We start from the raw sequence: 27,959 nt of genomic DNA, 5'->3' as shown, positions 1-27,959 counted from the left end.
GGTAACACTGTACACATTCTGGGCTGGACTTTTTTTTTCCTGTGTGTAGTGAGACCTCTCTGTCACAGAGGATCTCTGTCTGTCTGATAACTTCCTCTACGCTCACCTCTCTCTTCCTGTCACTACAGTTTCACCATGTTGAAATTAAGGAGCTTGTCTCTGAGATCAGCTGCGGCACTGCTCTCACCTGCAGCTGCTGCTGCTGCTGCTGCTGCTCAGGTGAGTTTAACCTCAGCTACACCTGAACTACACCTAAACTACACCTCACCTACGCCTGAGACAATAACCGGATGTAACCAGAGCTCTGAGTCCAGCTGCAGACTGTGACAGGCCTGAAAGTCACCAGGACGGATCCTCCAGGATCAATCAGGCTGATCTCTGATCAGTCAGCTGAGTGTGTGTGTGTGTGTGTGTGTGTGTGTGTGTCTGATCTGTGCTTCACAGATTTGTAGTTGCTGAAGTTACTGAAGTTGCTGAATTTTGTGAAGTTTGCTGGTTGTCGTTGATCTTTGGACTGATCTGATCTGATGTCAGACAAAAGGTCAAAAGCTGAAGTTCAAAATTAACCAGCAGCTGCAGAGAAAACAAACGTCAGGTTCACCTGATGACCTCTGAACGTTACTGACATTAAACACAGAGTTTAGTTTACTTTGTTTTTTTCTACTGAAGAACTGATGTTATCAGTGTTAAAGTATTATTTAGGTGTTTAGTTCCATAGAAAATGTAAAATAAAATGTCTTCCCCTGTTACTCACCTGTAGTGATGTATTTTGACCAGCAGGTGGCAGCATGAAGCAGAATTCTCTGCAGACTTTAACCTGTTTATCAGTGAAGAGATAATGGTTCAGTTTAAAGCTGGGGTAGGCAGTTTTAGTTTGGTGTCATTGGGTAAAAATCCCATAATAACCTTTGATCATGTAGAGACCTCCAGGCCAGACGATGGTGAAACTCTCTGATGTTTTTAAGTCTAATTGTGTTCATCCAAATTATTTGAACAGCATCGTTAACTTTTTCACTCCGAAACACCGTCAGAACTACAGAGCACACTGATGCATTAAATCAGCTCATAAATGTAAATAAATACATATCAGATATACACACACACACACACATATATATGTGTGTGTGTGTGTGTGTGTATATACTGTATATATGTATATTTACGTGTAAAGCCAGTATCACTGTGATGTCACTGATGACTGCTGTGACAGCGATACATTTAAATTTAAACACTCGCTTCCTGTCAAGTCGATTCAAACACACATCACCACACAAACATCATGAAACATTAAATGACGCAATACCTTGTTTCCGTTCTTCAAGAGCTTGATGTCACCGAAGCCCTATAGGATCAAAAGGAAAAGGGGGCCACCAAAGTAAAGGCTGACAGGAAGTAACTTTAACCTTATTGACAGACGTTCATTCACCTGATGAAGTCATGTACAGATCAAACTGGGATTCAGGTGTCCTCAGAGAGAACAGGACTCCTGCACCTCACCTGGTTTTCAGGAGATTTTGTCCAATCACAGGACGTTTCAGAGAGGTGGCGTTCCTATTGGTTGTTCTACAGATGAGCGTGCACGTCCCTTCAGATGGTGACAGTCTGATTCAGTGGAGGAGAATCCTGCAGGGAAAGTTTAAATGTTGACAACTACACTGAAAGACACCCAACAAAGGAAGACGGACTGAGGCCCCAGTCACACAGGAAGTGCTTTGCAGGTTACAAAATACGATGCGCACCACACTGCCTTTTCTAATCGAATGCCACAAGTTAAAAAAAATGGCGCCTCCAGCTTCTTAAACGCTTTCTGTGAGAGCGAGACCTTAATAAACAGAGTCTGACTATAAACTAAATAAAACACGTCAGTATCAGTGAAGAGTTTCAGAGACGAACAGAGAATATTTCAACAGTTTAGCCTTCTGCTAACAGGAGCTAAGGGGTAACAGCTGCTGCAGCTTCATCTTTATGTAGCTAACGTTAGCTAAAGCCTCAAATCACAGTGTCCTCCGCCTCACTCCCCGCCGCCACAGACCACCTCACCAGGAGGAGAGCAGGCAGCAGCTCCAGAGACTGACCTCCAGTCAGTGACTGCAGCATCCTGAATCCAGACAGATCAAACCCCAGCTCAGGGGCCAGACTGCCCCACCTTACCGCCTGATCAGCAAACTTTCTGTTGCTGCTGTTACACAGGTTAGACCTGATACTGCTGCTGGACACCAACTAAAGGTCTGTGTCTGAGCTGCTCCGTGCTCTCCTCCTGGTGAAACAGTCCACAGCGGCGTCTGATAAACAGAGAAAGGAGTGGAGGGTGTGTTTTCAAATCTCTGCCTCACCAGCTTTAAACAGGCTCTGTGTGATACTCAGAACACAGGAGTTGTCTGCACATGGTTCTCAACATCTCCCTCCTCTGCTCAGCCTCGTGTGCACCTCGCCACCGGCCCCCAACAGGCACACCTGACCTTCTATGAGTTCCGTACCTACAACATCCGTCCTGACCAGAACGCCGCCTTCCTCAAACTGACCACTGAGAAGATCCACCTGCGCACTGCCCACTCCGAGCTGATTGGCTACTGGAGCGTCGAGTACGGTGGCCTGAACAAAGTCTTCCATATATGGAAATATGGTGAGATCATTCTTCTTCATCTGGTCACACCTTCTTCTTCTTCGAAAGAGAGGTTTCAAACTGTAACTGAAATCCCCTATTCCCCCCTCCTCCTCCTCCTCCTCCTCCTCCTCCTCCTCCTCCTCCTCCTCCTCTTCAGACAGTTACTCTCAGCGGACAGGTGTTCGGGCAGCCCTGGCTCAGGACCCCTCCTGGATCTCGGAGTACATCTCCAAGGCGATGCCAATGTTGACGTCTCAGGACAACGAGGTCACGTACCTGGTTCCCTGGAGCCGCCTGCAGAGCCCGCCACAGGAGGGAGGTAAGCCCCGCCCCCTCACAGTAAGAACAGCTGTGTGAATAAACACTGACCTCAGGTGTGTTTCAGGTGTGTACGAGCTGGTGTCCTATCAGATGCGTCCCGGAGGTCCGGCGGTTTGGGGCCATGCCTTCCAGGCTGCCATCACCGCCCATGATGCACCGGGGTATGGCAACCTGGTGGGAGCGTTCCACAACGAGTTTGGCCGCATGAACAGAGGTACGCTTTAAAAAATACACTGATCAAACTGTACACTGTAAAACTATATATGAGTTAAAGCAGTTGCTGTCTGATCTTTGACTTCCTGTCCGTCAGGTTTTTAACAGGTGACACTGATGCCTTGTTTCCGCTCCGTGGTGCCGCACTGCTCACTGGACCCGACTCGCTCTGTTTCAGTTTTCCATTGTCAGAAGTTTTGGACAATACCTGGTTCCTCTTTTAGGTACTTCCTTGGTTGAGGTTCTACAAGCGCTGAGCCGGTATCAGAGGGCGGAGTTAAAACACTGCAGACCACTGATTGGTCAGAGAGACTCGTCACAAGCACCTTGTGAACAGTAAATAATAAAGGGCCCAGTACAGACCCCTGTGGAACCCCTTTATTGACCACCAGGAGCAATGACCTGGCCTCATTTGCCGTTGGGACCTGTTTCCTGTTCGTCAAGTATTTATGGAACCCAGAGGCTAAGGGGGCGATCACACAGAAATGAGATGCTAGAGACGCAGACGCTTCAAAGACGCTTGAAACACTGAAAGCGCTTATTCAATGCGTGCTAGCTACTGGCGTCTGACCCTCAAAAAGTTGAAAATATTTTAACTTTTCAGCGTCTACATGCGTCTCAAACGCCTGTCTAAAAAGACGCTTGAACACTGGTCAGACGCGCCGTATCATACGAAAACAATGGTTTTACTGGCGTCGCATTTCTAGCGTTTCATCTCGGTGTGATCGCTCCCTAAACGAGTATTTTCCAATATTGACTGAATTTTTTTGTCTCCGTGCCGACGATAGCCGTGACCAGAGGGAATTTATTGAAATTTGGCACAAACGTGTGTGAAGCGTCCGTGTTTTCACAGACATGGATGGAAACTGTCTGAGAAACTTGACTGGTGGGCGGAGTCATACAACCACGGGGTGGTGATTCTAGTTTTATTTGCTGGACCCAGATTTGATAAAATGGCAGCTCACAAAGCGACACCGTACATTACACACTCTACCCCACACACACTGTGTACACTACACACAGCACAACAACACTGCGGTGTATGTTTGATGGAGCGCACACGTCTGTCTGTTCTGTTGCTGATGAAAGGATTCAGCAAGTGTCACATAGATGATGTCACAGCAGTTTCATGTGGTGTTGCTATGACGATCAGCTGAGGATCCGCCCAGCTGAACCATGCAGTGGAAACAAGGCAACAGGAAGTGACCGAAAACATGCTGCTCACCTGTCTGCTGTGATGTCACAGACCGTGTGTGTGTGTGTGTGTGTGTTGATGATGTCATGTGTTGTGTCTCATCAGTTCACGTCCTCTGGTGGTTCAAGAGCGCCGACCAGCGGGCTGAAGCTCGACACAAAGCTCACACTGACGCCAGAGTGGTCGCTGCAGGTGAGACTCCACCCACAATACATCATCTGACACCACACACGATGACATCATCTGACCTTGTACATATATACATATATGATATATTCACGCAGTATCGACTCTGCAGTAACAGGAGTGTGTCTCTGTCTCTCAGTCAGAAACAGTGTCGCTCACCTGGACTCTCAGGAGAACAAACTCATGTTTCCCTGCTCCTTCTCTCCGATGAAGTAACTTCCTGTCCTGTGTCTCCATGGCAACAGAGACAAACACTGTTACTTCCTGTACAACTGTTCTGATACCAGAGAGTCCATCAGCACTGCGCATGTGGTGCATGGACACATTAAAAACTCCAAACTAACACTGTCGGTCACACGTCCTTCAGATCCTCTCATCGTCACAGCAGTCAGATAAATGTGTGTGTTTGTTTGTGTGTGTGTGCGTGTGTGTGCGTGTGTGTGTGTGTGTGTATGTGTGTCTGTTACTTGAGTACATTAACAAGGTCGACCTCTTATTGTGCAGACAGGAAGGAGTCTCTCAGAATAAAAACACACTCAGTGTGAAGGTCATGATGTCACTCAGTGTGAAGGTCATGATGTCACTCAGTGTGAAGGTCATGATGTCACTCAGGTCGACAACATGTCGCAACAAATTACAGATTCTCATCCAACACAGAATCAAACGTGCCTTTATCATCACTGTGACATCATCATGTGAAGTCTCTCACAGACAACACGCCACTGAGTTCACCTGTTATTTTGCCTCTGAGACCATCACATGGTTAATAAAGTTTTTTAATGAAAAGTATTTTTTAACTTCCCCGAGTGACGTCATCATGGCGTCTGACCTGAGCTCTTCCTGCTGAACGTTATAAACACAGTGAAGAAAAATAAAATATAAATTAACATTAAACATCAGAAGAAACATTCAGCGATAATTAACATTAAATTAACATTAATAATTCAGTACTTATTTGGTCATTAACAAACCCATCAGTCAGTGCGAGTGTGTGTGAGTGACAGCAGCGTCCAATCCTGTGAGTCAGTGGGCGGGGCTTCTTGATGATTTAAACATAACTGACAGAACGTTAAATCTGAGCTGTGAACTTATGAATGAAAAAATAATAAACTGAGATGTGAATATTTGTCTTCTTTGTCTGTCTGTTAATCATGTCTATATAATATATCATTTATATGTTTGCATCATGTTTTTGAATTATTTACAGACTTTGAATGAAAAACAGTTTGAGTCACTTCACATGTTAATAAACAATTATAGTTTAAATTTCTCTTGTTTTATCAGTTTATGTTATAAAAACAAAACAATATTTAACTCTGCACATTTGTACAGTTTGACGGGTATCATTTTCTCTCTGTTTTGATTTCCTGGCAGCTAAAATAAGAAGTCCGACTCGGAGCTGAGTTGAAACACCAAACATTTTAAAATGTGTAAAGATGAGCGCAGAGGTCATACAGAGGTCATACAGAGGTCAATGTGTCAGATCGTTCTGAACACTGTTTCCAACAGTTTCTTTCTACTCCTGCTTTATGACGTGATGTCAAAGTGTTCCGATGTCCTTATATGGTCATCTGTGCAAGGCACACTATGTGCTACGCTTAAAACGTCTTTTTGGTATCAGGTGACGGAGTAACAGCTGTTTGGCCTCTATGAAAATTTGCTTTAAAGCTCAGTACAGTTCCTGTTTGGCCTCTTCTAGTTCCTGTCTCTTTAAGACCCCCTCCCAAAAACCAGATGATCCGAAACCAGGGAGAAATTAAGAACAGCAACCCAGATTACATATTACCTTGACATTAGCATGCAGCTACATGTAGCAGTGCACTTGCAGCTGGAGAATCACAGCATCAAAGAAAAACTGCAATTTTACTGTGAAAAATCACCAATAAAATCTTTTAAACACCACCAGACATGTTCCAGCAGTTATCTGTTTTGAAATTTGGGAGAAATTTACAAAAAGGGGACCCAGATTACACGTATCCCTGATGTTAGCATGTAGCTAGATGTAGCAGTACCCCTGCAGTCAGGGATCAAGTGGAAAAAAAAGAGACACTTTCTTATGTGAGAAATCAACAATAAAAGCTTCTAAACCAAAATCTTAACCACCATACATGTTCCAGCAGGAACAGGATCCAACAACACTGACAGCCATGATACGTTTTCTTTATGTTAGCATGTAGCTACATGTAGCAGTGTACTTGCAGCCGAGGAATGACTGTACAAGAGAATAGCGGCACTTTCAACTCTGAAAAATCACCAATAAAATCTTCTAAACACAACCAAACATGTTCAATCAACAACACTGACACTGACATGTGACCTGACATTAGCATGTGGCTACATGTAGCAGTGCACTTGCAGCCAAGGGATGACTGATACAGAGAAAACCAATAAAAACTTCTAAACCAAAATCTTCACCACAAGACATGTTCCAGCAGGAATATGATCCAAAATTGGGCAGAAATTTACAACAAGGGGACCCAAGAGTACATGTTTCCCTGACGTTAGCATGTAGCTACATGTAGCAGCGTATGTAAAGCAGCCTGCCTGGAGCAGATGGCCATAAAAAGAAATCTGTCACCAGCTGACATCAGCTTGTCTCGTTGGAAACAGTTTTCAGAGCAGTCTGAAGGTTTTTACTCACAGGGATGATGGTTACATGTGTTCAGCTCATTATTTGAATCTTTGGCTTCGTTAAATATGAACATCTGAAACTCTAAAATTATTTACGTATATATGACAAAAGTATGGCAAGCAGAACAGGTCCCCTTTAACAACATTTCATCATCATGTTCACGGGAAACGTGGTCCAGGTTACATTTTGTTGCATTCAAACTGTTTCCTGTTGCGTATAAAAATCATTTGTAGACAGCGCTGTGATGTCAGTCTGACCCCTGGTCATGTGACTTTATCTCCACCTTCACAATAAAAGTCTGATTTGACACTGAGCTGATAAACTGCAGCAGAAAGAACAAACTATAAGATGAAATGACAGGATTTAGTTGACTGGAGTTCAACTCAGCTGACTGACTGTAGCGCTGCATCAGACAGTGTGGTGATGAAGACCTTTGGATGAAGAGTAACGAGAGCAGAGACGTGGATTTGTTTCATTTATTGTGTGGTTCAGGGTCGGTAACAGTTCGTCTTCCCATCAGCCTTTTCTGTCACATTAAATAAACAACATGATGATCAGAGACAAACAGGTTTCAGTGCAAAGACAAACTGATGGTGTGAACACGTAAAGTGCTGCTGAGGAGGTGACGCTCCTTCAGTCTGATTCAACAACAGCTCAGATTCTAAATCTGATAACTGATCGATCAGCTGATCAATACTGTAGTGTGCTGTCAGGAGCTGACGAGGTATTTCACTGCTTCACACCCAAACACACAACAAATCTGCTCTTTTTATCGTCTTTTCTTAAAAAACCTATAAAATCAGTCTTTGTCTTCTTTGTGCATCACTTTGCATCGAGCACTTTGATTGGCTGTTACACACTACAGGAAACAGTGATGTCACTGCTAAAATAAGACACAGATTACTCTCTCTGTCACAGCTACACATATAAATAAAACTGACACAGTAAAAACGGAATCAAACGTTTTCTATAAATCTGATTTTTGCAGTCGAGCCCTCGGCCGTTGGAAATGATTTGGATTCTTCATCGTTGGTTCGGAAACACAAACAGACCCTGAAGAGTTTACTGGAGGCACCGGATCAATCACAGGAGGAGGAGACGACTCTCAGCAGGAAGTCTGGAGGCACTTTTTCAAGTTTCTTTAACACTCAGTCTGGCGGCGGGCGGCTCGGCGCCTCCGCAGGAAATCATTTGCATTGACTGGCATAAGGCGGCAGGAGACTCCGCCCAGTGTGACATCACGAGAGGAAGAGAGGCCATCCTCTCTGCTGTGGAGGTAAGTCCTAAACACGATCACGTGGTCCCGTGATCACAAAACGCTCTCCCCCAGCGTGGCCCCGCCCTCAGTGGCTGATAGGCTGCAGCTCAGCGTGGGAACCTCGATGGCGACGTCTCTCCGCCTCACAGAGTTGTCTTTGGAGTGATAGTCGTCACTCTGGTCCTTCGCAAAGTTCACAAACACCTGAAACAACAAACGCCGTCAGGTTTAACCAACAGGAAGACGATCAGAGAAAACTGGAGACAGACGAAATTGAGTCTGAGTCACAGTTTGAAAAGTAGTTTTAACCCTGAAAAAAGTTCATAAAGAAACATTTTCAAGTTTCGTCGTTGAGGCAGCTGAAGGACAAAAGAACATCATAAAAGACCACATTTCCCATCAGCCCCGTCAGCTTCCTGTCTCCTCTTTACACTGACAGATAAGAGTCTGACACAAACAGCTGAGAACAGACAGCGTACCTGGTCCAGTGTGGTCTGAGTGACGGAGTAATCCTCGATCCTCAGCGTCTCTTTATTTTTGGCCAGGATGGAGAAGATGTGTGTGAGTGAGGTGAGAGAAGATGGCAGCTGATACTGCAGCATGTTGCGGTGTTTCTCCTTCAGCGTGCTGCCGCTCAGCTCGCTCTCGATGAACTTCATCACAGGCACCAGGTCTGCGTCAGGACCGCCCACCCGCAGGATGATGGTGTACCCGTCCCCAAACCTGACGGACAGAATCATATGTTTATTACACACATAGAACTGATCAATAAACTGATCAATAAACTCGATCAGCTGCAGGATGTTTCAGTTTCAGGTCTCAGAACAGTAAATATTTGGATTTATTCTTATCTACATAAATAATTCACATTAATAAACATTTTGTTGTAATTTGTATCCTGAAAAAAATAAGTTGTACCTTTAAATGGTTTACAGGCGCTCTATGAGTTGTGTGTATATGGTTCTCAACATGGAGGCTGAGCCTGCAGCTAGCAGCTAACAATGCTAACTCCATAAACAGTGTTAAAGAACGATAACAGTGCTGACAGAGCTAACGGTGTTAACCAGGGGAACTGGAGGACGAGAGCTACACTGCAGCATCAACACCGTCCTGATATCAGTGTTAACCGCTGTGTGAGGGCGGAGCAGAGCAGCAGTGATGAGTTAGCATGAGAGCTAGAGCTGAATCCTCTGAATGTCTCTTACAGAACCTTTAATGTCACTCTGCTTAGAACTGGATCATATCTGTCGCCCTCTGGTGGTCGCAGCAGAAACATACACAATCACATTTCTTCACTGATTTTAAGGAGAAGCTTATTTATTGAATTGTATTTTAACTGATCAATGAATTCAGAAATTCAATCTGTACGTTTTTTATTTAATAAAACCACTGCTGACTCACCCGTCAGAGGACGAAAGATGTTTTATTTTTTAAATCTCTGTTGTGTGTCAGTGTTACCTGTTCTTCAGGTGTTGGACGCTGCCCAGACATCTGAACCTGCCGTTCACCATGATGGCCATCCTGGTACACAGAGCCTCACACTCCTCCATACTGAGACACACACACACACACATACAGTTAATATACACACAGGAGACATGAAGTGAAGGAACAAAAACTGGGACACATGTTTTTACATTCATGGGTTTATGATCAACATGTAGCAGAAAAATAAAGTTTAGTCTCCAGTTAATTATAATGTGAATATTTAGTGTCTAATCTCACTCAGTAGAGGAGTGTGTGGGGGTCATCCCTATGTTTCCAGGGTTCTATGTTCCCCACTTAACCCTGCAAAAAGGGTTCTATGTTTCCCGCTTGGCTGAGCGGGAAACATAGAACCCTGGAAACATAGATACGCTCCCAGTGTGTGTTACACTGACAGTTAGCATGTTAGCACTCCCAGTTCACTTGTCTCACAGTCGGTGGGTTTTAGATTAAATGTCTGAAAAAAGGTTTGTGATTAACACAAGTTGTAGAGAACTACAGAGACGCCAACTTCTACAGAGAAACATCATCACTGGGGCGCTCCATAGACAACTGTGTAGATAGCATGCTAGCTAGCTAATGCTGTCTGCTTATTAACTCCTTCACCATAACAGAATATAGAAACTTTGACCACTGATCATTTAACAGAGGACGCCACAAGAAAACATGTTCAGATTATCAGACAGTGGGTCATAAGTGTGTGTTTCTGCTCTCTAGCAATAGCTAATGTAGCTAGTGTGCTAATGTTAGCGAGCCTTCATTTTCCCAGGATGGCGCCTGCTGGCAGACAGAACCAGTCTGAACACACGTTACATTTGGAGGAGGAACAGGTTGTCTTGTGGCGTCCTTAAATGAAATGACATTTTATTCTATAGGGACGTCTCCACAAGTGTTAAGCACAGAAAACAAGACAAATGTGTTGTGCTTGAGAAACAGGACAAAGGGAAAGTGAAGGCTTGCTAACATTAGCATGCTAGCTATAGTAGCTGGCAGCTGGACACAAATATCTCAACAAAGAACATGTGTTCTTGTGGCGTCCTTTGCAAAATGATCAGTGATGACAGTTTCTATATTCTGATATGATCAAGGAGTTCATAATAAACAGAGTTAGCTAACTAGCATGTTAGCTATTTGAAGCTATTTGATACGTTCACTACCTCCACATTAAATCATACTACATGAGGAAGTAATAACTAGGGACAATAAGACCAATTCGTGTTTAGCAAACGTGTGTTTTTATCATTTCTTGAGACAATGAATTATTTTCCAGAGTGTGTGTCTCTTACCTGTGTGAGGTGAGGACAGAGTGTGTGTCTCTTACCTGTGTGAGGTGAGGACAGAGTGTGTGTCTCTTACCTGTGTGAGGTGAGGACGATGGAGCGTCCCTCCTTGATGACGCTGTGGATGCAGTTCCAGAGGGCGCGGCGAGCTTTGGGGTCCATGCCAGTGGTGGGCTCGTCCTGTAACGAGGAGGACAGCCAGGTTGAGGTTGGCCCACAGGTGGAACAGGAAGCAGAGAGTGAAGGTGAGGAGGAGGAGGAGGAGGAGGAGGAGGAGGGTCATCACTGCTGCCTCTTCTTCTCTGTTTGTAGTTCTAACCTGCTCTGTCTTTCTTCTTCTCTGCTCAGTAAACAGCTGCTGTTCCTTTATAATCCTCCCTCTGTTACACCCCCCCCCCACCTCCCTAAATCCTGCTCAGCTGCACTGTAAAAAACTAACAACCAAATCTGATCAATGTGATCAGCTTTTATTGATCACGTGATCTTAGAAACAGCCTGAAGATGTTCATGCTCACCACTGACTTGAATTCATTCTGCACTCTCTGCCTTTTTAAACTTCAGTATCTGACGTGTGTGTGTGTGTGTGTGTGTGTGTGTGTGTGTGTGTGTGTTACCAAGAAGACGACGGGCGGCGCTCCGATCAGAGCCATGGCTGTGGACAGTTTCCTCATGTTTCCTCCACTGTAACTTCCTGCTGCTTTATCAGCGTACTTCACCAGACCCAACTTCCTGATGCCCCACTCTGCCACCTGTCAGTCACACATCATCATCATCATCATCATCATCATCACGACTATCATGCCCATCATCATCATCACTGTGTGCTCAGACTCACGTCGCACACTTCCTTCTCGGGGACGCCTCTGAGGACGGCGTACAGCTCCAGGTGTTCTCTTCCTGTCAGCAGCTCGTTGATGGAGTCAAACTGAGGACAGTATCCCATGTTCTGATGGACCTCGTCGATCTCCCTCAGGATGCTGCTCACACACACACACACACACACACACACACACACACATTAGCCTTTAATACTGAACACTGTGGGAAGCTCCCAGTTCTCCCAGTTAGGTCATTCCATTGAAGCACATGAACATTATGACCTGTGTGAATGTAAAACCTCAGATGTTAACACGTGACCCTTCCTGTGTGTGTGCAGGACCTGCAGGGTCCCCGAGCCACAGGTTGAGAACCACCATGAGCTTACAGATGGAGCAACACTTCACTGTATTTTAATTAATGAGATTAACGAGGAACAAACCTGCTGCTGAGGTCACAGTCTTTAGTTTACAGGTCAGGTCAGTTTGTTTACACTCACTGCACTCTGATTATCATCATCATATATTTAATGTCATATTTACTGTTTATCATTAATAAACATTTAATATATGTGTTGTTTTTATCAATATTCTAATTATTATTGTATCAGACTACATGTCACTCGACTAAGTAAAGAAGTGCAGCTAAATAAAGTCTGATAAGTCAGCTCAAACAACTCAAACTGAAATGATTATTTTAGAATATATTCACTGAAGGTTTCAGTGTTTCTGCAGCAAATAATTAGTCCTGCCTTTAGAAACATGCACAGAAAAACAGGTGAAGAGTTTCTATAAGAAATAAAATGTGTGTGTTAATCCTCAGAGTAAATCTGCTGTTTTCAGCTGCAGCAACAACAACAACAACAGATCTGAGGTCAGATTCAGGTCCTGAACTCTGACTCAGACTCTGTGACCTCTGACCTCACCTCTTCCCTGCCAGGAAGGCCTCTCCGCTGGTCACCAACGTGTCTCCTGTCAGCATCTTAAAGGTTGTCGTCTTTCCAGCTCCATTCACACCGAGCAGCCCGAAACACTGAGACACACACACACACACACACACACACACAAATACAATGTTTATTAGTGACAGGTCCAGTGAGTGTGATGAGTGTGATGAGTGATGAGTGTGATGAGTGTGATGAGTGTGATGAGTCTAACCTCTCCAGGTGGGATCCCGACACACAGTCGATCCACTGCTGGTTTCTGTTTCCTCTTAAACACCTGTAGGACACATTCACACAGGTCAGTGAAAACAACACATCATGTGTGTGTGTGTGTGTGTGTGTGTGTAGAAATGTGTTTATTAGGGACGTCAGTGTTTGTTCATTCTGCTTTTGATTTCCTCACACACACGTTAACTGTTAAAACTATCCAGTTCATTAGTTTTAAGAAAAAACAAAATGATGCCTTTACTTTAAGTCTGACGCTCCAGTGACTCAGTGAGCTTCATCACCACGTGTCAAAGTGCGTTCGTCACTGACATCCCCAGTGTATGTAGTGTGTGTACAGTGTGTATGTAGTGTGTGTACAGTGTGTATGCAGTGTGTGTACCTTGGTGAGCTGTCGCAGCTCCAGGATGTCTCCGTGTCCGAGACCGTGAACGATCCTCTGTCTCTCTCGGGCCACGTCCTCGTCCTCCTCTCCCAGTGGTCCCAGTTTGGTGAGTGCACTGGTTGACCTGCAGACAGACGGACACACAGTGAGCTCATGTAGCGTGAGTGTGTATGTGCAGTATTGTGTATGAAAAAATAAGAAAAACACCTTTAAAACCTGGCTGGATCAGACTGAGGCTTTTATTTTGAAAGTTACATTATATTTTATGTTTTAACAGAGGGTGAAATCACGGTTTACTCTGCTGCCCCCAAGTGGACACACACACACATCACAGCAGCTTTAAACCCTCCAACAGGTGAGATTTAACAGGAGGGTGAAGAGTTTCTGTGTGTGTGTTTATGTGTGTGTGTGTGTGTGTGTGTGTGTGTGTGTGTGTGTGTGTGTGTGTGTGTACCTGGGTTTGATGCAGAATCTGTACTGGATGAGGACGGTGATGATGAAGAACACCACTCCCTCCACAGCCATGGCGAACAGGTTCTTTCCCACCATGTCCCACTCCAGAGGAGAACGGAACCTGTTCTCACCTGAAACACACGTCCACACATCCATCAGACCACACCTCCACTGTCTGAGCGACCAATCAGCTGCCAGGAACACGGCAGGAAGTCACAGGAAGAGATGGACAAACTTATCACAATAAAACAACACATGTGATTAACAGGTTCAGACCCACATGTTGGGAAACATCTGATTTAAAGGAGAGAAAAACGACAGGACGACATCTTTAAAAGCAATCTACTGTGTGTGAGTGTGTATGTGTGTGTGTGTGTGAGTGTTACCAAATCTCTCGAGGGCGTCGGCCATCGCCTGGTTCTTCACCATGTCGATGAGTCCCCGCCCGAGACAGAAGTGAGGGAAGATGAGGAGGACGTTCTTCAGGATGTCATTAATTCCTCCGATCTCCTAAAAACAACAACAGGAAGTTAAACCTCGTGTTTTGATTACAGCTGCAGATGAATCAGCCCGTCCAGGATGTTGTGATGTCATCGAAACATTTAACACAAATTCAGCCAATCCCATTGGATTCTGCGTGACCCTGCAATTTTGTTTAATCACTGCAAATTTGACAGATAAAATCTTGTTTCATTGTAGAGCTGCGTGCAGCGTAACAATTCTCTCTCTATTTATCATGAGACGGCTGCAGGACGGCGCTCTGTGACGGGGACAGACTCACACACAGTGACAGCGCTAACTGTTAGCATCACACTGCTAACAGCGCTGTCACTGTGTGTGAGTCTGTGACGGGGACAGACTCACACACAGTGACAGCGCTAACTGTTAGCATCACACTGCTAAGGTTACCCATCGGTTATTAACAGGTTTAATGACAGAGACATTTTGTGCGAAGAGATAATGGCTCAGGGTCGGATGCTAAACGCGGCGGCGAGGTTTCAGCAAAATATGACGAGTAGTGATGAGGTCACGCTGTGCTATGTTAGCTCATGCTAACCAGGCAGAGAGAGCGGCTTACAGAAGCGGTCTGTCATCGCTGCTTCCAACAGCTGATCGTTGGTGATCAACCACCATCACAAACTGATTCTACTCTGCAGTTTAGTTTGTCTCTAATCTTCACATCAGAGCCGCAGCGTGTCTCCTCAGTGACTCACGTTGTTTCCGAACAGCTCCATGACAAAGGTTGAGATGCTGCCATTGATGCCGATGAGGATGTTGACGCTGGTGAGGACGACGTACGCTGTGCTGGGGATCTTAAAGAAGAAGGAGGCCGGGTACATCAGAGGAGTGATCGACCAGCTGAGGACAAAACAACACAACAGGGTTATTTACAAAGTGTTTCTGAGAACAAACAACCTCACCACGAAGACACGACCGAAAGCTCCAGAACAGAAGCACTAAATGGACCTCAGGGTCAGACTGGAAATAGAAAGTGGTAGCAGCATTAGTAGTGTGTAGTAGTGTGTAGTATTGTGTAGTAGTGTGTAGTAGAAGTGTGTCTCTGACCCATAGAGCAGCAGCAGCAGCGCGAGGACCGGCAGGTTGGTGGACGACACGTAGGCTTTTTGCTGGAAGCAGATGAAGATGAGGACGACCAGTGTTGCCGGGACGACGTAGTTACACTGCAGAGACACAAACAACAACATAAACAACACTGACACACACACACACACACACACACACACTCTGATACAGAGAGGGTGCGTTTGTTTTGTGTCTCACCATGTCCCAGATGAAGTTGGCGACCCAGTAGAGCAGCGGCTGCACTCCGCTGATGAACTGCATGTGTTTGGCTTTACTGACGCGCTCCTGGATGAGGAAGACCACGAAACTGGCCGGGACGAAGGACATGGCGAAGATCACGCAGATGGACACCAGGACGTCCACAGAGGTTGTTACCCTGGAGACCGACGGGAAGAGGACAAGTTTAAACATGAGTCCTGATCAACAAAAGACTGGACCTCGGTAACGGAGGATGGGGACGCCAGTTTGTAAACTTCCTGTCAGGTGTGTACTCACAGTGCCACCTGTGACAGCTGCTCCTTGGTCAGGTTCAGAGGATGGTTGAAGGCGCTGATGCCGAACTTGCTCGGGTCTTTCCCTTCAGGTAGGTTCGCTCTCAGGATGCCGTTATTCATCACGTTGACGAAGGCGCCGATGCTGTGCCAGCCTTTGTTATTGAACCAGATCTGAGAGGACGGATCACAAGTCGTTATCAATTATTGTACATTCTTAACCTGTTGTCTTTGATTCGTAATAAAGGGAAGTCTGTGTTTTCCCGGAGCTTTAAACACATCACAGAGTCTGATCAGCTGTTTCTCACCTTGACGTTGTTCTTTGTGTCCAAACCGTTGATGAAACCTGACAAACTGTCGAGGAATCGATCTGCAGCAGCTCCCTGAAACAAACGTCACTTCATTCATCAGAACTTGTCTTTTAATCAGTTCATCAATAACTAAATTAGGAGGCGTGTGACATCTTTAATAAACATTTTGTTGCCTTCACTGACCTTCTCTAACTCAAAGATCTTTCTGACTCTTTCGATGGCGTCATCAACCTCGTTGGCTGCTGGGAGGACCTGAGTGCTCCGGGCGCCCAATGAGAAGCCTCCGTACCTGACGAGAGGAAAACCAGATCAACATGAGACAAACAGGAAACGATGACTGAGAGTTTGTGATTCTCAAAATTAAAACAGAACAGCAGAATAAAAGAGACTGACCTGAATTCATTCACCCAGACTTTGTTCTTCAAACTGTGAACAAACAAAAGCTTTTAGTCACAGAGTATTTACTCTGTATGTTAATGTGTATTTCTGTGTGTGAGCAGTATCTGTGTGTATTTGTGTGTAAATGTACGGCAGTATTTTGTTCAGGTGCGTCACCTCTTTCCGATGATCTGAGCGTACGTTTTCACCAGGTAGTCTGAGATGTTTCTTCCTGTCAGGTTCTGCAGAGAGTCGGTGGCGCTCAGCTTCATCTGAGCAACAAAAACATCACAGTTATTTCTTTAAAACATGATTTGATATGTAGTGAACTTCACAGGCTGCAGTGACGTCACCTCAGGAGGAAAAATGAACCAAGTTTTTCACTTTTCACAGTTTCACTTCAAAAAACTGTTCCTGTCTGAAAGAATCAGACGTTGTTGAAAGAAAGAACAAAAGTTTTTAATCTGAAATGTTTTTAGATGATTCCTGAAATTTGGACACTGAAGGTCGATGTTGTTTTAAAAACCCAACATGGACGAGAAGTTCTTAAAGTGCTCAGAAACACCGTCTGTCTGCTGATGAAGATCATGTGACGCAACAAAAAGCTCCATGAGGAGACTGTTCTCTGATCAGTGTCTGTATTAATATCATAAACATCTTTGTGACGTGGTTAACAAACAGAGGCCGTGACTTCAGGCCTGATGATGCGTTCAGGTTCAGGTGAGCTGACCTCAGGTGGGGGCAGACCTCCGGCTCCAGCAGGACAGTCCGGCAGCATCTTCTTCTTCCCGTCGCAGCTGCAGAAACAGGCCGGAGACGGATCCTCCATGGTCCAGTTAGCCGAGCTGAACAGCTGCAGGACGCTTTCAGGGACCTCAGGAGTTTTCCACTCTTCATCGCCCATCGTACACGGAGCCTCTCTGAGGACACACAGGGAGGAGTCTGTGACCACATGTGACTGAGATACATCAAACATCACTTTGACACAGCCAACGGATGAAATACAGTTTATAGATTATTATTGATTATTGACAGGATCAGTTACAGAGCAGTGGTTCCCAACCTGAGGGTCGGGACCCTCCAACGAGTCACAACATGATTAACAAGAATAAAAACACATTTTAAAAGATCAAAATCTTACGGGATGGGATGTCCGTCCATGCAGCGCGTCCCAAAGCCCGGAGCGTCCAGTAGAGAGTTCAATAACTTCTGCATGTTGGTGTCTCCGGGGGCGTCGTCACTGACACACAAACAACATTTAACATTACACTCTGTGTATTTACTCACATTAACATCTTGGTTTAGTGCAGCGTGTAACAGTGTGTGTACCTGACGAAGGTGACCTGGTCCTCGTACATCCACGGCTGCAGCTCCAGACTGGGATACTTTCCAAACGGAGGGACGATGAGACTGAAGACCAGAGCGATGCACACGAACACGGCAGGAAGAACGATCTGCAGAAAAAACGGTGTCAACAGGAAGTTCATAATGATGAAAACAATTATAGCCTAAACAATAATAGGAAACACCAACAGATATATGAAATCATAACCATGTATATGAGATATTTGAGCAGGTGTCGGCGTACCTGAGCAAAGAAGCCCTTCCTGGAGCGTCGAGCGTACAGAAATCGTTTCCACATCAGAGCCACAAACTGCTGCCTCTTCAGAGTCCAGCCGCTCACCTGATACGATCCTTTACCGTCGGTACAGTTCAACCAGTCCGTCTCCCGGCACTCTGAGAGGTCACATGATGTCACACAGGTCACATGATAAACCATCAAAATGTTGCTGATGTGGAGTGTGTGATCGACTGGACCCTGAGATCCAGACGAACCTGCAGCTCATGTTTTATTTGCTCTGCAGGTGAGTCTGGTTCAGACCAGCTGACCTGTCGGGCCAATCACAGCTGCTTATCTAAGTGTGTGAGATGATGATTGACAGCTTGCGGAGCCTTTACAAAAATATACGATTACATCATTTTTGGCTTGCACACGGGCACCAGTGTTGTAAAGTTGGCAACTGACTCAGTTGATTTAGCGACTTTTCGGACCATCAGGGAAAAATAATGAGAAATATATTGTATTTTATTCTCATGTGTGCTGCTCAGAATAATCATAGTCCACGGCTCTGACACCATCAGCACAGAGGTCTCCTCCTGTGTGTGTGTGTGTGTGTGTGTGTGTGTGTGTGTGTGTGTGTGTCCTTACCAGGATCTCCGTCAGACTCGTTGCAGTCGTTGTTGTCGTCCTCTGTTAAAGGTCTCAGGCAGCTCTGATGGTCTCCTCCACCGAAGGCGTGAGTCCTCCTCCTCCTCTGCACAGGAAGCGTTCCATCTGAACACACACACACACACACACACACACACACATTTCACATTATCTTTAACACGTCATGGTGCAGTGAAGACGACTTATTTTGAAAAGACACCAGTCAGAGGTCAGAGGTCACCACTCACCTGAGGGCACTTCAGTGTCGACTCCGTTATCTTCAGCCACCTTCAGGAAAATCTACAACACAAAACATTCAGATTATTTTATTAACCTGTTTTATGATCTATTTAATGTTTATTTTCCCCCTCAGATGTTTATTTGTTGCAGTTCTGTCGACTGCAGTTTCTTTATATTATATATCATACATAATACACTAATGATATGATGTTGTATTATTGATTTTATCAATCTTTATTTACATTGTCTTGTTTATGACTGTTTGTTCGACTGTATTTAATCACGCCTGTATTTTTTATCTCTTTGTGAAATGTGTGGTCGACATTTGTTCGGATATTGTCTAGTTTATTCCTCCACAGCATGTTTTTATGGGAGTTATCTTTTATCTTCTGTACAGAACATCGTGTATCTTGGATATCAGATATTAGTTTGGTTTTCATCAAAATGTTGAGAACATTTAACTGAATTTTCAGGGAAAAAAGCAAAAGAAGATGTATGCACTTTTCCATCCACCACTGTAGGGTGAATATTGAAAGTTAGGCCCGGGCGGTATCACAGTATTACAGTGTGAGGGTTTTTAGAAATCGCAACGGTATGATTTTCAATCCCGTCATGAATCCAGACGCTGCTCTTTGTATTGAACTCATTGTTTGTAGTTCACAGCTCCCACCACTAGAGGTCAGTCTCTGGTCTCTACTGATTGAACCTTCAATGACTCACAATGAAATAAATGTTTTACCTTATAAATTAAAAATGTATTGACTGTTAATTCTCCTATAAAAGCAGATGTTAGAATAATGACACAGTCACAAACAAACAGCTGCTTCTCATTAATATCATTAATATTTGTTAACAATCATCAGCTGAACGTGTTTGTGTTCTCTTGGTTATAATGTTTGTTTGATGGAGTCACGTCACCTCCTCCAGCGTGGTGTCGGACACTCCGTAGCTGGAGATGCCGAGGTCGGGCAGCTTCTGGTCCAGGTCTTTGAAGAGCTCCACGAAGGCTCCGTCCTTGGCGGCACTGTACGGCAGGACGTAGGTCAGCTCGTGTCCGAGGTCCTCCACCAGGCGGGCGGCTGGGACGTGACACAGGATCAGACTTGAGACCAAGGAGACATCGGGGGGCACGAAGGGGACGTCGCAGATGGATGCTGCGGGGCCGTTCTCTGAGGACGGAGACGTGAGACACAGATCAGATCCACCTGAAGGTGAACAAATCAAACGCTCTGCAGGAACAGAGAGCTCACCGATGGTAGCGGCCTCACTTTCATGATCGCTGCCGAGTCCTGCGTCACTGCTGCTGACCGAGGCGCACTCCTCCTCCTGAAACACAGTGCACAAACATTCAGAGTACTGATACTGGCTGCAGATAACCTGGTATCTTCTGTCACTCTGTATTGAGACACTGAGACAGTGAGACACTGTCCAGTGATGTAAACTTTGTGTTTGTGAGGCGCAGACCTTCTTGGTGAAGGACACGGTGCTGGACGAGTTCCTGCAGGAGCTGAGCGACGGCTCCGGCTCCTTCTTCACCAGTGTCAGGTAGTAGCCGGTCCCCAGCTGGTTCTTCAGGTACAGAGACGAGCCCACGCAGCACAACTTCCCATGGGAGATGATGGCGATCCGGTCGCCCAGGATGTCCGCCTCGTCCATGTGGTGTGTGGACAGGATGATGGTCCGGCCTGACAGGAGACAGGAAGTTAAATCACAGCCTGGCTGTACCTTAACATCAGTGATTAAACCGACCAATCAAGACCACTCACCCTGTCGGTACTTCAGCAGCAGATCCCAGATCCCTCTGCGGGCGTAGGGGTCGACGCCGGCCGTGGGCTCGTCAAGGATCACAACCTTTGAGCCCCCGACAAAGGCCAGAGCCACAGACAGTTTCCTCTGCATGCCGCCGGACAGCGCGCTGGTCCTGGAGGTGCGTTTGTGCGGCAGCCCGGTGTCCTGCAGGATCTGCTCGATCTCACCTTTGACCTGCTGCTCTGACAGACCTTTGAGCCGGCCGTAGAACCAGATGTGCTCCTCCACCGTCAGCCTGCAGGGGGCGCCAAACACAGGGACAATTACATTAAACACGGTGAAACCTCCAGCCCGAACACACACCGACAGACCGCTGACAGTCCAGCGTCATGATGGAGGACTCACATGCTGAAGAGGACGTTGTGTTGAGGACAGACTCCCAGACTCTGTCTGATGGTGCTCAGCTCGGTCCGAATGTCTCGGCCCAGGATGTAGGCGGTACCAGAGGTCGGAGGGAACAGACCCGTCAGGATGGACCTGCAGGGGAGATAAACATACTGAATCTGTACCTGTATCACTAACAGTCCCCACCCCTGTCCCTGTCCTGGTTGATCTGGTCTTTGACTCACATGGTGGTGGTTTTTCCGGCTCCGTTGTGTCCCAGGAAGGACGTGATTTGTCCCTCATAGAAGCCGAGCGTCAGTCCGTCCACCGCCAGCTTCTTCCCGTGACGATAAACCTTCACCAGGTTCTCGATGTAGACGCCAGGCTCCAGGTGAGTTGGCTCCTCCTCGATACACACAGCTGGAAAAACACACATCACCTCTCTGTTGAGGAAGTCTCTTTCAGAGTAAAAGTCTTGTAGATCATATTTAGAATATATATTTTGTTTTTTTCCATTCTGATTACAGATATAAATATTTCTGTTACAGCAGCTCTATCGCCACCAAGTGGTTACTCTCAGTTATGGAAGTCTCACCTTCTGAGTTTCCTCTCCGGCTCAGAGGGACTTTGCTGGACTTCCTGTCTTTCTCTCCAAACCAGTAGGACTTGGTGAAGGGGAAATACCAGGGCCGAGGGATCCCGTACTGACCTGAGACACACGGTGAACAAACCTCAGTAAAACTAAAAATGTAATCTCTGTCTGATGAGAAAAGAGGCTGAATCAAAGAGACTTGCTGCTTTAGCGAGACACCTTCTGCTTCTCGTGTTAGCTCTCACCTGGAAACACGGCCTCGATGTACCAGGTGAGGACTCCGTACAGGAAGGAGTCAAAGTACATCATGATGATGGCGGTGCGGAGGCTGAAGTCGTCCTCCTCCAGAGGACTCGACACCAGGTTCTTCCACTGGATGCCGACTCCCTGCTCCTCGAACAAGGCGAAGTACTCACAGCCGAACCCGAACGCCACGGGGGACAGGAAGCTCTGCAGAGAGGGAGGACATGTGACTCACTCTGTCCAGTAACAACACAGCAACAACAAACTTGTCTCAGTGCGGCGGCCTTACTGCAAAGACTTTGGCTCCGAAGCCGATGTAGTCCTGCCAGGCGACGCAGAGCACGTAGGGCAGGTAGAGGGTGAAGTAGATGATTCCTCCACAGGCGGCGGCCAGGTTAGCACGGGCGAACGCAGTGCTGAGGAGGAAGCACTGCATGATGGTTACCACGGCGAAGGACCCCAGGAAGAGGAAGACCACACCGGGGTCACTGTAGGGCAGCAGGTTCCCCTTCTGTAGGCGGACACAGCGAGTTCAGAACAAAGTCACATTAGATTAATAACAGAGGTCAGCTGACAGGAAGCTGTGACATCACAGAGTTCAACACAGAAGACAAATAACATGATGACAAAGTGTTGCAGCTCCACTTTGGGACAAATGAAAGTGATGTTATGTCATTATGTGTTGACGTGTGTCGTGGTCACCTTGAGCAGCAGCACCAGCAGCCCGGCGCTGACCAGCAGAGGAATCAGGCTGCTGATGAACCAGCTGAACCACAAGATGCCGTTATTCAATCCCATAATCCTCATGGTCTCCTTCAGCCGCGCCTCCTTCTCATACACCACGCTCTTCAGGATGATCGCCACCGAGTACATCCAGGCCAGAGTCATGAAGAGAGGCATGGAGCGGCTCATCACACGCAGGAAGCTGAGACAGGACAGATATGGAGGACATGTTAGGAGACAGAGCGGTGACACCAGCAGAGCTGCGACATGTCGTCAACATTCTTACATGTCGTCTACGTAGCAGGGATACGGCATCTGCTGGATGTAGACGCCCGTCTTCTCCTTGGTGCCCGTCATGGCTCGGATGATGCCATGCTCAATAACATCCTGCAGGTATGTGAACCCACCCCAGATGTACCGCATGTCCTCAAAGGGGTCAGCACGAGGACCGGGGTCCCAGTACCTGAAGAGACAACAGATGGATGAAGGTTAAGGGGGATTACCGGCAGCTCAAAAAAAAGTACTTAAGCTTAAAAGGAACGACATCTGGGGAAATCCTTTTTGGACGGAGCAACGCTAGCTGTTTCCCTCCTGTTTCCAGTCTTTATGCTAAGCTAAGACAGCCAGCTTCTGCCTGTGGCTTCATATTCAGCGTACAGAGAAAGAGAAGAGGAGGATTTACTGAAAAGTTGACCATACGTTCTTTTCAAATTACCCAGTCTACGTTGTGGGGACCTGTTGTTTGTCCTTAAATGGGAGATGAGTCCCCACAATGACTGTAAACAAACACACCTCTCACACTGTGTGTTGTTTTTATTGGAGTAATTTCAGGGCCACTGAGGACGTTCACACCGTTCAGGAACAGGAACACTTTCATCTGTGTGCGTGTGTGTGTTCTTACGCGTCTTTGATCTTATTGGTCCGCTCCACGTTGTCGATGTCCATGCGGATCTTGTAGTTGAGTTTGGCCGGCAGCTCGGTGGAGTTGGGGTCGACGTCTGGGAAAACGATCCCTGCCCAGAACTTCCTGTCCTCCAGCAGCACCATGGACTGGTTGACCAATCGCTCCTCAGTGGAGACCGGCTCCAGTTTGTCCAGGTTCACACACTAAAACACACACACACACACACACACACACACACACTGATGTCAGGTCACAGCAGGTCACTGCAGGGTCCACACAGCCCATCTGATCAGTGGTGCTGATAACGCAGCCATCATTACATTTAAATCAAAGTAATCTACAGCAGCAGCAGGTAAAAATCTGCCTGTACAGGAGCACGTATACGGTCCCCACAGTGTAGTGAGCTGTCAGGTCTGTGTCCTCACAAGTACTGAAACAAACCCAAACCTTTGTGCATGAATAAAACAAAATGTCTGCAGCTGTGTTGTAGCTGTGGACACTGACCTCCATGAAGCGGGAGATACTCATGATGGCTTGGTCAGTCTCGTTGAACACCTCCCTCCAGGTAAGGGCGCCGTCCCGGGCTTGTCCCGCCTTTTTGGACAGGAAGTTGGAGACGTCAGCCACAGTCCAGTCGGTGTCGGCCAGCTGAGCGTGGAAGAAGCTGGCAGTGACGTTGTTCTTCAGCAGAGTCTGAACGACAGATCAGGATTTGATTTTATTCATCAGCTAAAGACAAAAGTTACTGAAACATTTTGATTGTTCAGAGACACTGAAACTACTGAATATAAATTAACACTGCAGATATTTACAGATGTGAAATGGACTTTATATTATTATGTGTTTATGTTATGAACTATAGAGATGACAGATGACCACTGATCAACATGATGAAACTATTTATAACTATAAATATAAAAAATAAAGTAAAGAAGACTAAAGAGTGAAGATGAATGAAGAACAAAATAAAGAGTGAGGAATAAGAAATAAGACCAAAGAATATCGTGTACCCTGATCAGGTCCATCTGCTCGCTGTTCTCCATGAAGTTCCAGACTTTGGGTCTCATCTCCTCCCACATCCCGCCGAGGTCCCTGAACACACCAAGCTCCTGGAAGGTCCGGTTCATCTGAACGCACCACAGACACAGACATACAGGTGAGGCAGAATGCGAAACCTGCAGAATGTGAGGAGGCAGGAAGTGATGTCATACCTCATGGATGACTCTCTGGGTGGCGGGGGTGTGAGGAGTGTACAGGATCTTCCCCATCAGCAGAGGCTTCAGGGCCTGCCAGATCATCCGCGACATCGGGTTCGAGTCCATGTTCTTCACCAGGCTGTTACAGTACGGAGCTGAACACACACACAGATAAAAGAAACAGAGGATACGTTAAGTTATGATGGGATGTCAGCAGCAGCACTGGTTCCAGATCCTGTTACATCATCACACCAGTACAAACACCCCCAGTATGAAGCTGGACTCACTGGAGGAGTTGTCGTAGAGCGACAGGGTCTCGTCCTCGCTGCTGTTGTGGTTTCCGAACAGAGCCTTGTAGTTGCTGTCCTCGTACCAGTTGAGGGATTTAATCTGCAGGCCGCCGCCTTCAGGGTGACCGCACACGATCCTGGAGACCGCCTGGTACATGGTGCTGGGTGACGACGTGGCGTTGTGTGTCAGGAAGATGATCTCATTCCTCAGGTCGACCCAGCTCTTCATTCCAGCCAACTGCACAGAACACAGAGTGACACCGGTTAGACTGGTTGCTATGGCATTACCAGGTGGTTGCTAGGGTACTGGCAGGTGGTTGCTATGGCACTACCAGGTGGTTGCTAGGGTACTGGCAGGTGGTTGCTATGGCACTACCAGGTGGTTGCTAAGGCACTACCAGGTGGTTGCTAAGGCACTACCAGGTGGTTGCTATGGCACTACCAGGTGGTTGCTAAGGCACTACCAGGTGGTTGCTAAGGCACTACCAGGTGGTTGCTAGGGTAGATGCTGTATTGATGCCTTAAAGGCGCTCTCTGACGCTCCCAGCTGGACGTTTCCTGAGGAGCACCTGGGACTTTCGGATTGGGAAAGAACTTTTTGGTGAGGACGAGCTTCACATATGAGACTAAAATATCAAACACCTCCAGAGGATTTTACTCTAATTTGCACCTCAGCTCCTTTCAATGTTACAGTTCAGTGACAAACTGTAACTACACCTCCCAGACAACACCTCGTGTTCACAGTGTTTACAGTGTTCACAGTGTTCACAGTGTTCACAGTGTTTACAGTGTTCACAGTGTTCACAGTGTTCACAGTGTTCACAGTGTTCACAGTGTTCACAGTGTTTACAGTGTTTACAGTGTTCACAGTGTTCACAGTGTTCACAGTGTTCACAGTGTTTACAGTGTTCACAGTGTTCACAGTGTTCACAGTGTTCACAGTGTTCACAGTGTTTACAGTGTTCACAGTGTTCACAGTGTTCACAGTGTTCACAGTGTTCACAGTGTTCACAGTGTTTACAGTGTTTACAGTGTTCACAGTGTTCACAGTGTTCACAGTGTTCACAGTGTTCACAGTGTTCACAGTGTTCACAGTGTTCACAGTGTTTACAGTGTTCACAGTGTTCACAGTGTTCACAGTGTTCACAGTGTTCACAGTGTTTACAGTGTTCACAGTGTTTACAGTGTTCACAGTGTTCACAGTGTTCACAGTGTTCACAGTGTTTACAGTGTTTACAGTGTTCACAGTGTTCACAGTGTTCACAGTGTTTACAGTGTTCACAGTGTTCACAGTGTTCACAGTGTTCACAGTGTTTACAGTGTTCACAGTGTTCACAGTGTTCACAGTGTTCACAGTGTTTACAGTGTTTACAGTGTTTACAGCGGCAGGTTCAGTGTCTGATGTCACAGTTAGAACAAACAGAAAAGAACTTACAGCGGTTTCAAGAGGACGCTCTGTCATCAACATGAATCATTATTCTAGAAAAAATCTGACGTCTGCTCGACTAAATAACCGCTGACAGCGAGGTGAAGCCTCCCGTGACTTCCTGTTTTAAATGTGATGACTTCAACAAATTCATGTCTTTTTGTTTACTGAATTTTTCCACCTCATTTCTCTTCATCATGTTCTCAAGTGTTGAGACATTTATTATCAGAAAACAAGAATCTGTGAATAACTGAAACTGTAAGAAGATGTTTTTCATACAACAGCAGACACGTGTGTGTACTGTGTGTATCACTGTGTGTATATCACTGTGTGTATCACTGTGTGTATATCACTGTGTGTATCACTGTGTATATCACTGTGTGTATCACTGTGTGTATCACTGTGTGTATATCACTGTGTGTATCACTGTGTGTATCACTGTGTGTATCACTGTGTGTATATCACTGTGTGTATCACTGTCACCAGTAACACTGCATTAAAGAGGTAGTTAATAAATATTACCATATTTATCGTTACAGTAAAACATCCTAACAGATTTGGGGACTTTCCATCACGTCATATGATCCAAACTTTAACTTCATTTAACTGGTGACACTTTCTGACTGCAGGACTCCTGGTCCACAGTGTGTCCACAGTGTGTCCACAGTGTGTCCACAGTGTGTTTTTCCTGCAGTAAGGGACCTCTGTATTTTTGCTCCTCTGATATCCAGTAAGTCAAAGTAGGGTAAAAGTGACGGGTTGTGCAGGTTCACACAGACTGATGAGTCAGCTTCAGGAGGAAGAGGAAGAGGCCGAGGTTACTGTAGGTCGACACTGAAACTTCAGCAGAAGTGAAACTGTCACCTATCAGAGGGAAAGGTGATTTATTTAAAGGAGCACACCGTGTAGTTTTCCCATCAGTGTGACATCACTGTGCTGAAGTGTTTAGGACATGCATGCTGACTGTGATGGGTGGAGGGCGTCACAGTCTCAGAGTGACGGTGTGCAAATTTTCACACAATGATAATTATTAACTTATTAAATCCAAAATATGTGCAAAGTCTGCATGAAGGTAACAAACAGGAACACTCTGCGCTCCATCCTCCAGTTACCAGTGTGTTATTGAACATTACTGATCATATGAAAAGTGTTTACGTTCCTGTGTTTATGTGAAAAGCTCGTACTTGACATGTTGACCTGAGACTCAGTTCAGCGGGACAAACAAGGTCTGAGATGTCACAG

At 46.0% G+C, this 27,959-nt stretch overlaps 2 protein-coding genes across 3 annotated transcripts in view; one reads left to right on the top strand and one right to left on the bottom strand.

The window, feature by feature from the left end:
• Positions 1-67: 67 nt before the first annotated feature.
• Positions 68-5,642, top strand: nipsnap3a (nipsnap homolog 3A (C. elegans)). The gene is made up of 6 exons (XM_033631815.2): positions 68-219; positions 2,416-2,623; positions 2,763-2,924; positions 2,991-3,140; positions 4,440-4,526; positions 4,660-5,642. Exons 1-6 carry the CDS (start codon positions 136-138, stop codon positions 4,734-4,736), a joined length of 768 nt encoding a protein of 255 aa, XP_033487706.2. The 5' UTR covers positions 68-135; the 3' UTR covers positions 4,737-5,642.
• A 1,972-nt stretch (positions 5,643-7,614) lies between these two features.
• abca1b (ATP-binding cassette, sub-family A (ABC1), member 1B) overlaps positions 7,615-27,959 on the bottom strand; it is a 43,584-nt gene continuing 23,239 nt past the window's right edge. The window contains exons 9-49 of one of the 2 annotated variants that reach the window (XM_078169594.1): positions 25,289-25,529; positions 25,017-25,156; positions 24,816-24,932; positions 24,310-24,498; positions 23,803-24,008; positions 23,188-23,364; positions 22,881-23,103; positions 22,468-22,689; positions 22,181-22,385; positions 21,939-22,052; positions 21,589-21,763; positions 21,365-21,496; positions 20,977-21,254; positions 20,675-20,895; positions 20,461-20,536; positions 20,129-20,379; positions 19,219-19,270; positions 18,971-19,096; positions 18,350-18,498; positions 18,091-18,215; positions 17,903-18,001; positions 17,492-17,681; positions 16,939-17,033; positions 16,777-16,809; positions 16,567-16,672; positions 16,381-16,455; positions 16,077-16,246; positions 15,780-15,957; positions 15,564-15,679; positions 15,212-15,356; positions 14,384-14,507; positions 13,999-14,128; positions 13,542-13,668; positions 13,149-13,211; positions 12,917-13,023; positions 12,011-12,152; positions 11,790-11,924; positions 11,252-11,355; positions 9,869-9,961; positions 8,890-9,133; positions 7,615-8,614 (exon numbers count right to left, since the gene is read on the bottom strand). In XM_078169594.1, the coding sequence (XP_078025720.1) occupies positions 8,462-8,614; positions 8,890-9,133; positions 9,869-9,961; positions 11,252-11,355; positions 11,790-11,924; positions 12,011-12,152; positions 12,917-13,023; positions 13,149-13,211; positions 13,542-13,668; positions 13,999-14,128; positions 14,384-14,507; positions 15,212-15,356; positions 15,564-15,679; positions 15,780-15,957; positions 16,077-16,246; positions 16,381-16,455; positions 16,567-16,672; positions 16,777-16,809; positions 16,939-17,033; positions 17,492-17,681; positions 17,903-18,001; positions 18,091-18,215; positions 18,350-18,498; positions 18,971-19,096; positions 19,219-19,270; positions 20,129-20,379; positions 20,461-20,536; positions 20,675-20,895; positions 20,977-21,254; positions 21,365-21,496; positions 21,589-21,763; positions 21,939-22,052; positions 22,181-22,385; positions 22,468-22,689; positions 22,881-23,103; positions 23,188-23,364; positions 23,803-24,008; positions 24,310-24,498; positions 24,816-24,932; positions 25,017-25,156; positions 25,289-25,529 (6,048 nt within the window). In that variant the 3' untranslated portion in view covers positions 7,615-8,461. The remainder of the gene's footprint in view (positions 8,615-8,889; positions 9,134-9,868; positions 9,962-11,251; positions 11,356-11,789; positions 11,925-12,010; positions 12,153-12,916; positions 13,024-13,148; positions 13,212-13,541; positions 13,669-13,998; positions 14,129-14,383; positions 14,508-15,211; positions 15,357-15,563; positions 15,680-15,779; positions 15,958-16,076; positions 16,247-16,380; positions 16,456-16,566; positions 16,673-16,776; positions 16,810-16,938; positions 17,034-17,491; positions 17,682-17,902; positions 18,002-18,090; positions 18,216-18,349; positions 18,499-18,970; positions 19,097-19,218; positions 19,271-20,128; positions 20,380-20,460; positions 20,537-20,674; positions 20,896-20,976; positions 21,255-21,364; positions 21,497-21,588; positions 21,764-21,938; positions 22,053-22,180; positions 22,386-22,467; positions 22,690-22,880; positions 23,104-23,187; positions 23,365-23,802; positions 24,009-24,309; positions 24,499-24,815; positions 24,933-25,016; positions 25,157-25,288; positions 25,530-27,959) is intronic. The other variant, XM_078169595.1, reaches the window with a different exon arrangement.

The sequence above is a fragment of the Epinephelus lanceolatus genome, chromosome 7, assembly GCF_041903045.1.
Source record: "Epinephelus lanceolatus isolate andai-2023 chromosome 7, ASM4190304v1, whole genome shotgun sequence".
NCBI classification, from domain to species: Eukaryota; Metazoa; Chordata; class Actinopteri; order Perciformes; family Serranidae; genus Epinephelus; species Epinephelus lanceolatus.
Note: the sequence above shows the minus strand (reverse complement) of the source record. Positions and strands in the feature narration are given on the sequence as shown.

Coding starts and splice junctions, on each gene's coding strand:
- nipsnap3a (XM_033631815.2), top strand. CDS start 136: ATGTTGAAATTAAGGAGCTTGTCTCTGAGATCAGCTGCGGCACTGCTC. Junction 2,624..2,762: donor CTTCCATATATGGAAATATG/GTGAGATCATTC, acceptor CCTCCTCTTCAG/ACAGTTACTCTCAGCGGACA. Junction 3,141..4,439: donor GTTTGGCCGCATGAACAGAG/GTACGCTTTAAA, acceptor GTGTCTCATCAG/TTCACGTCCTCTGGTGGTTC.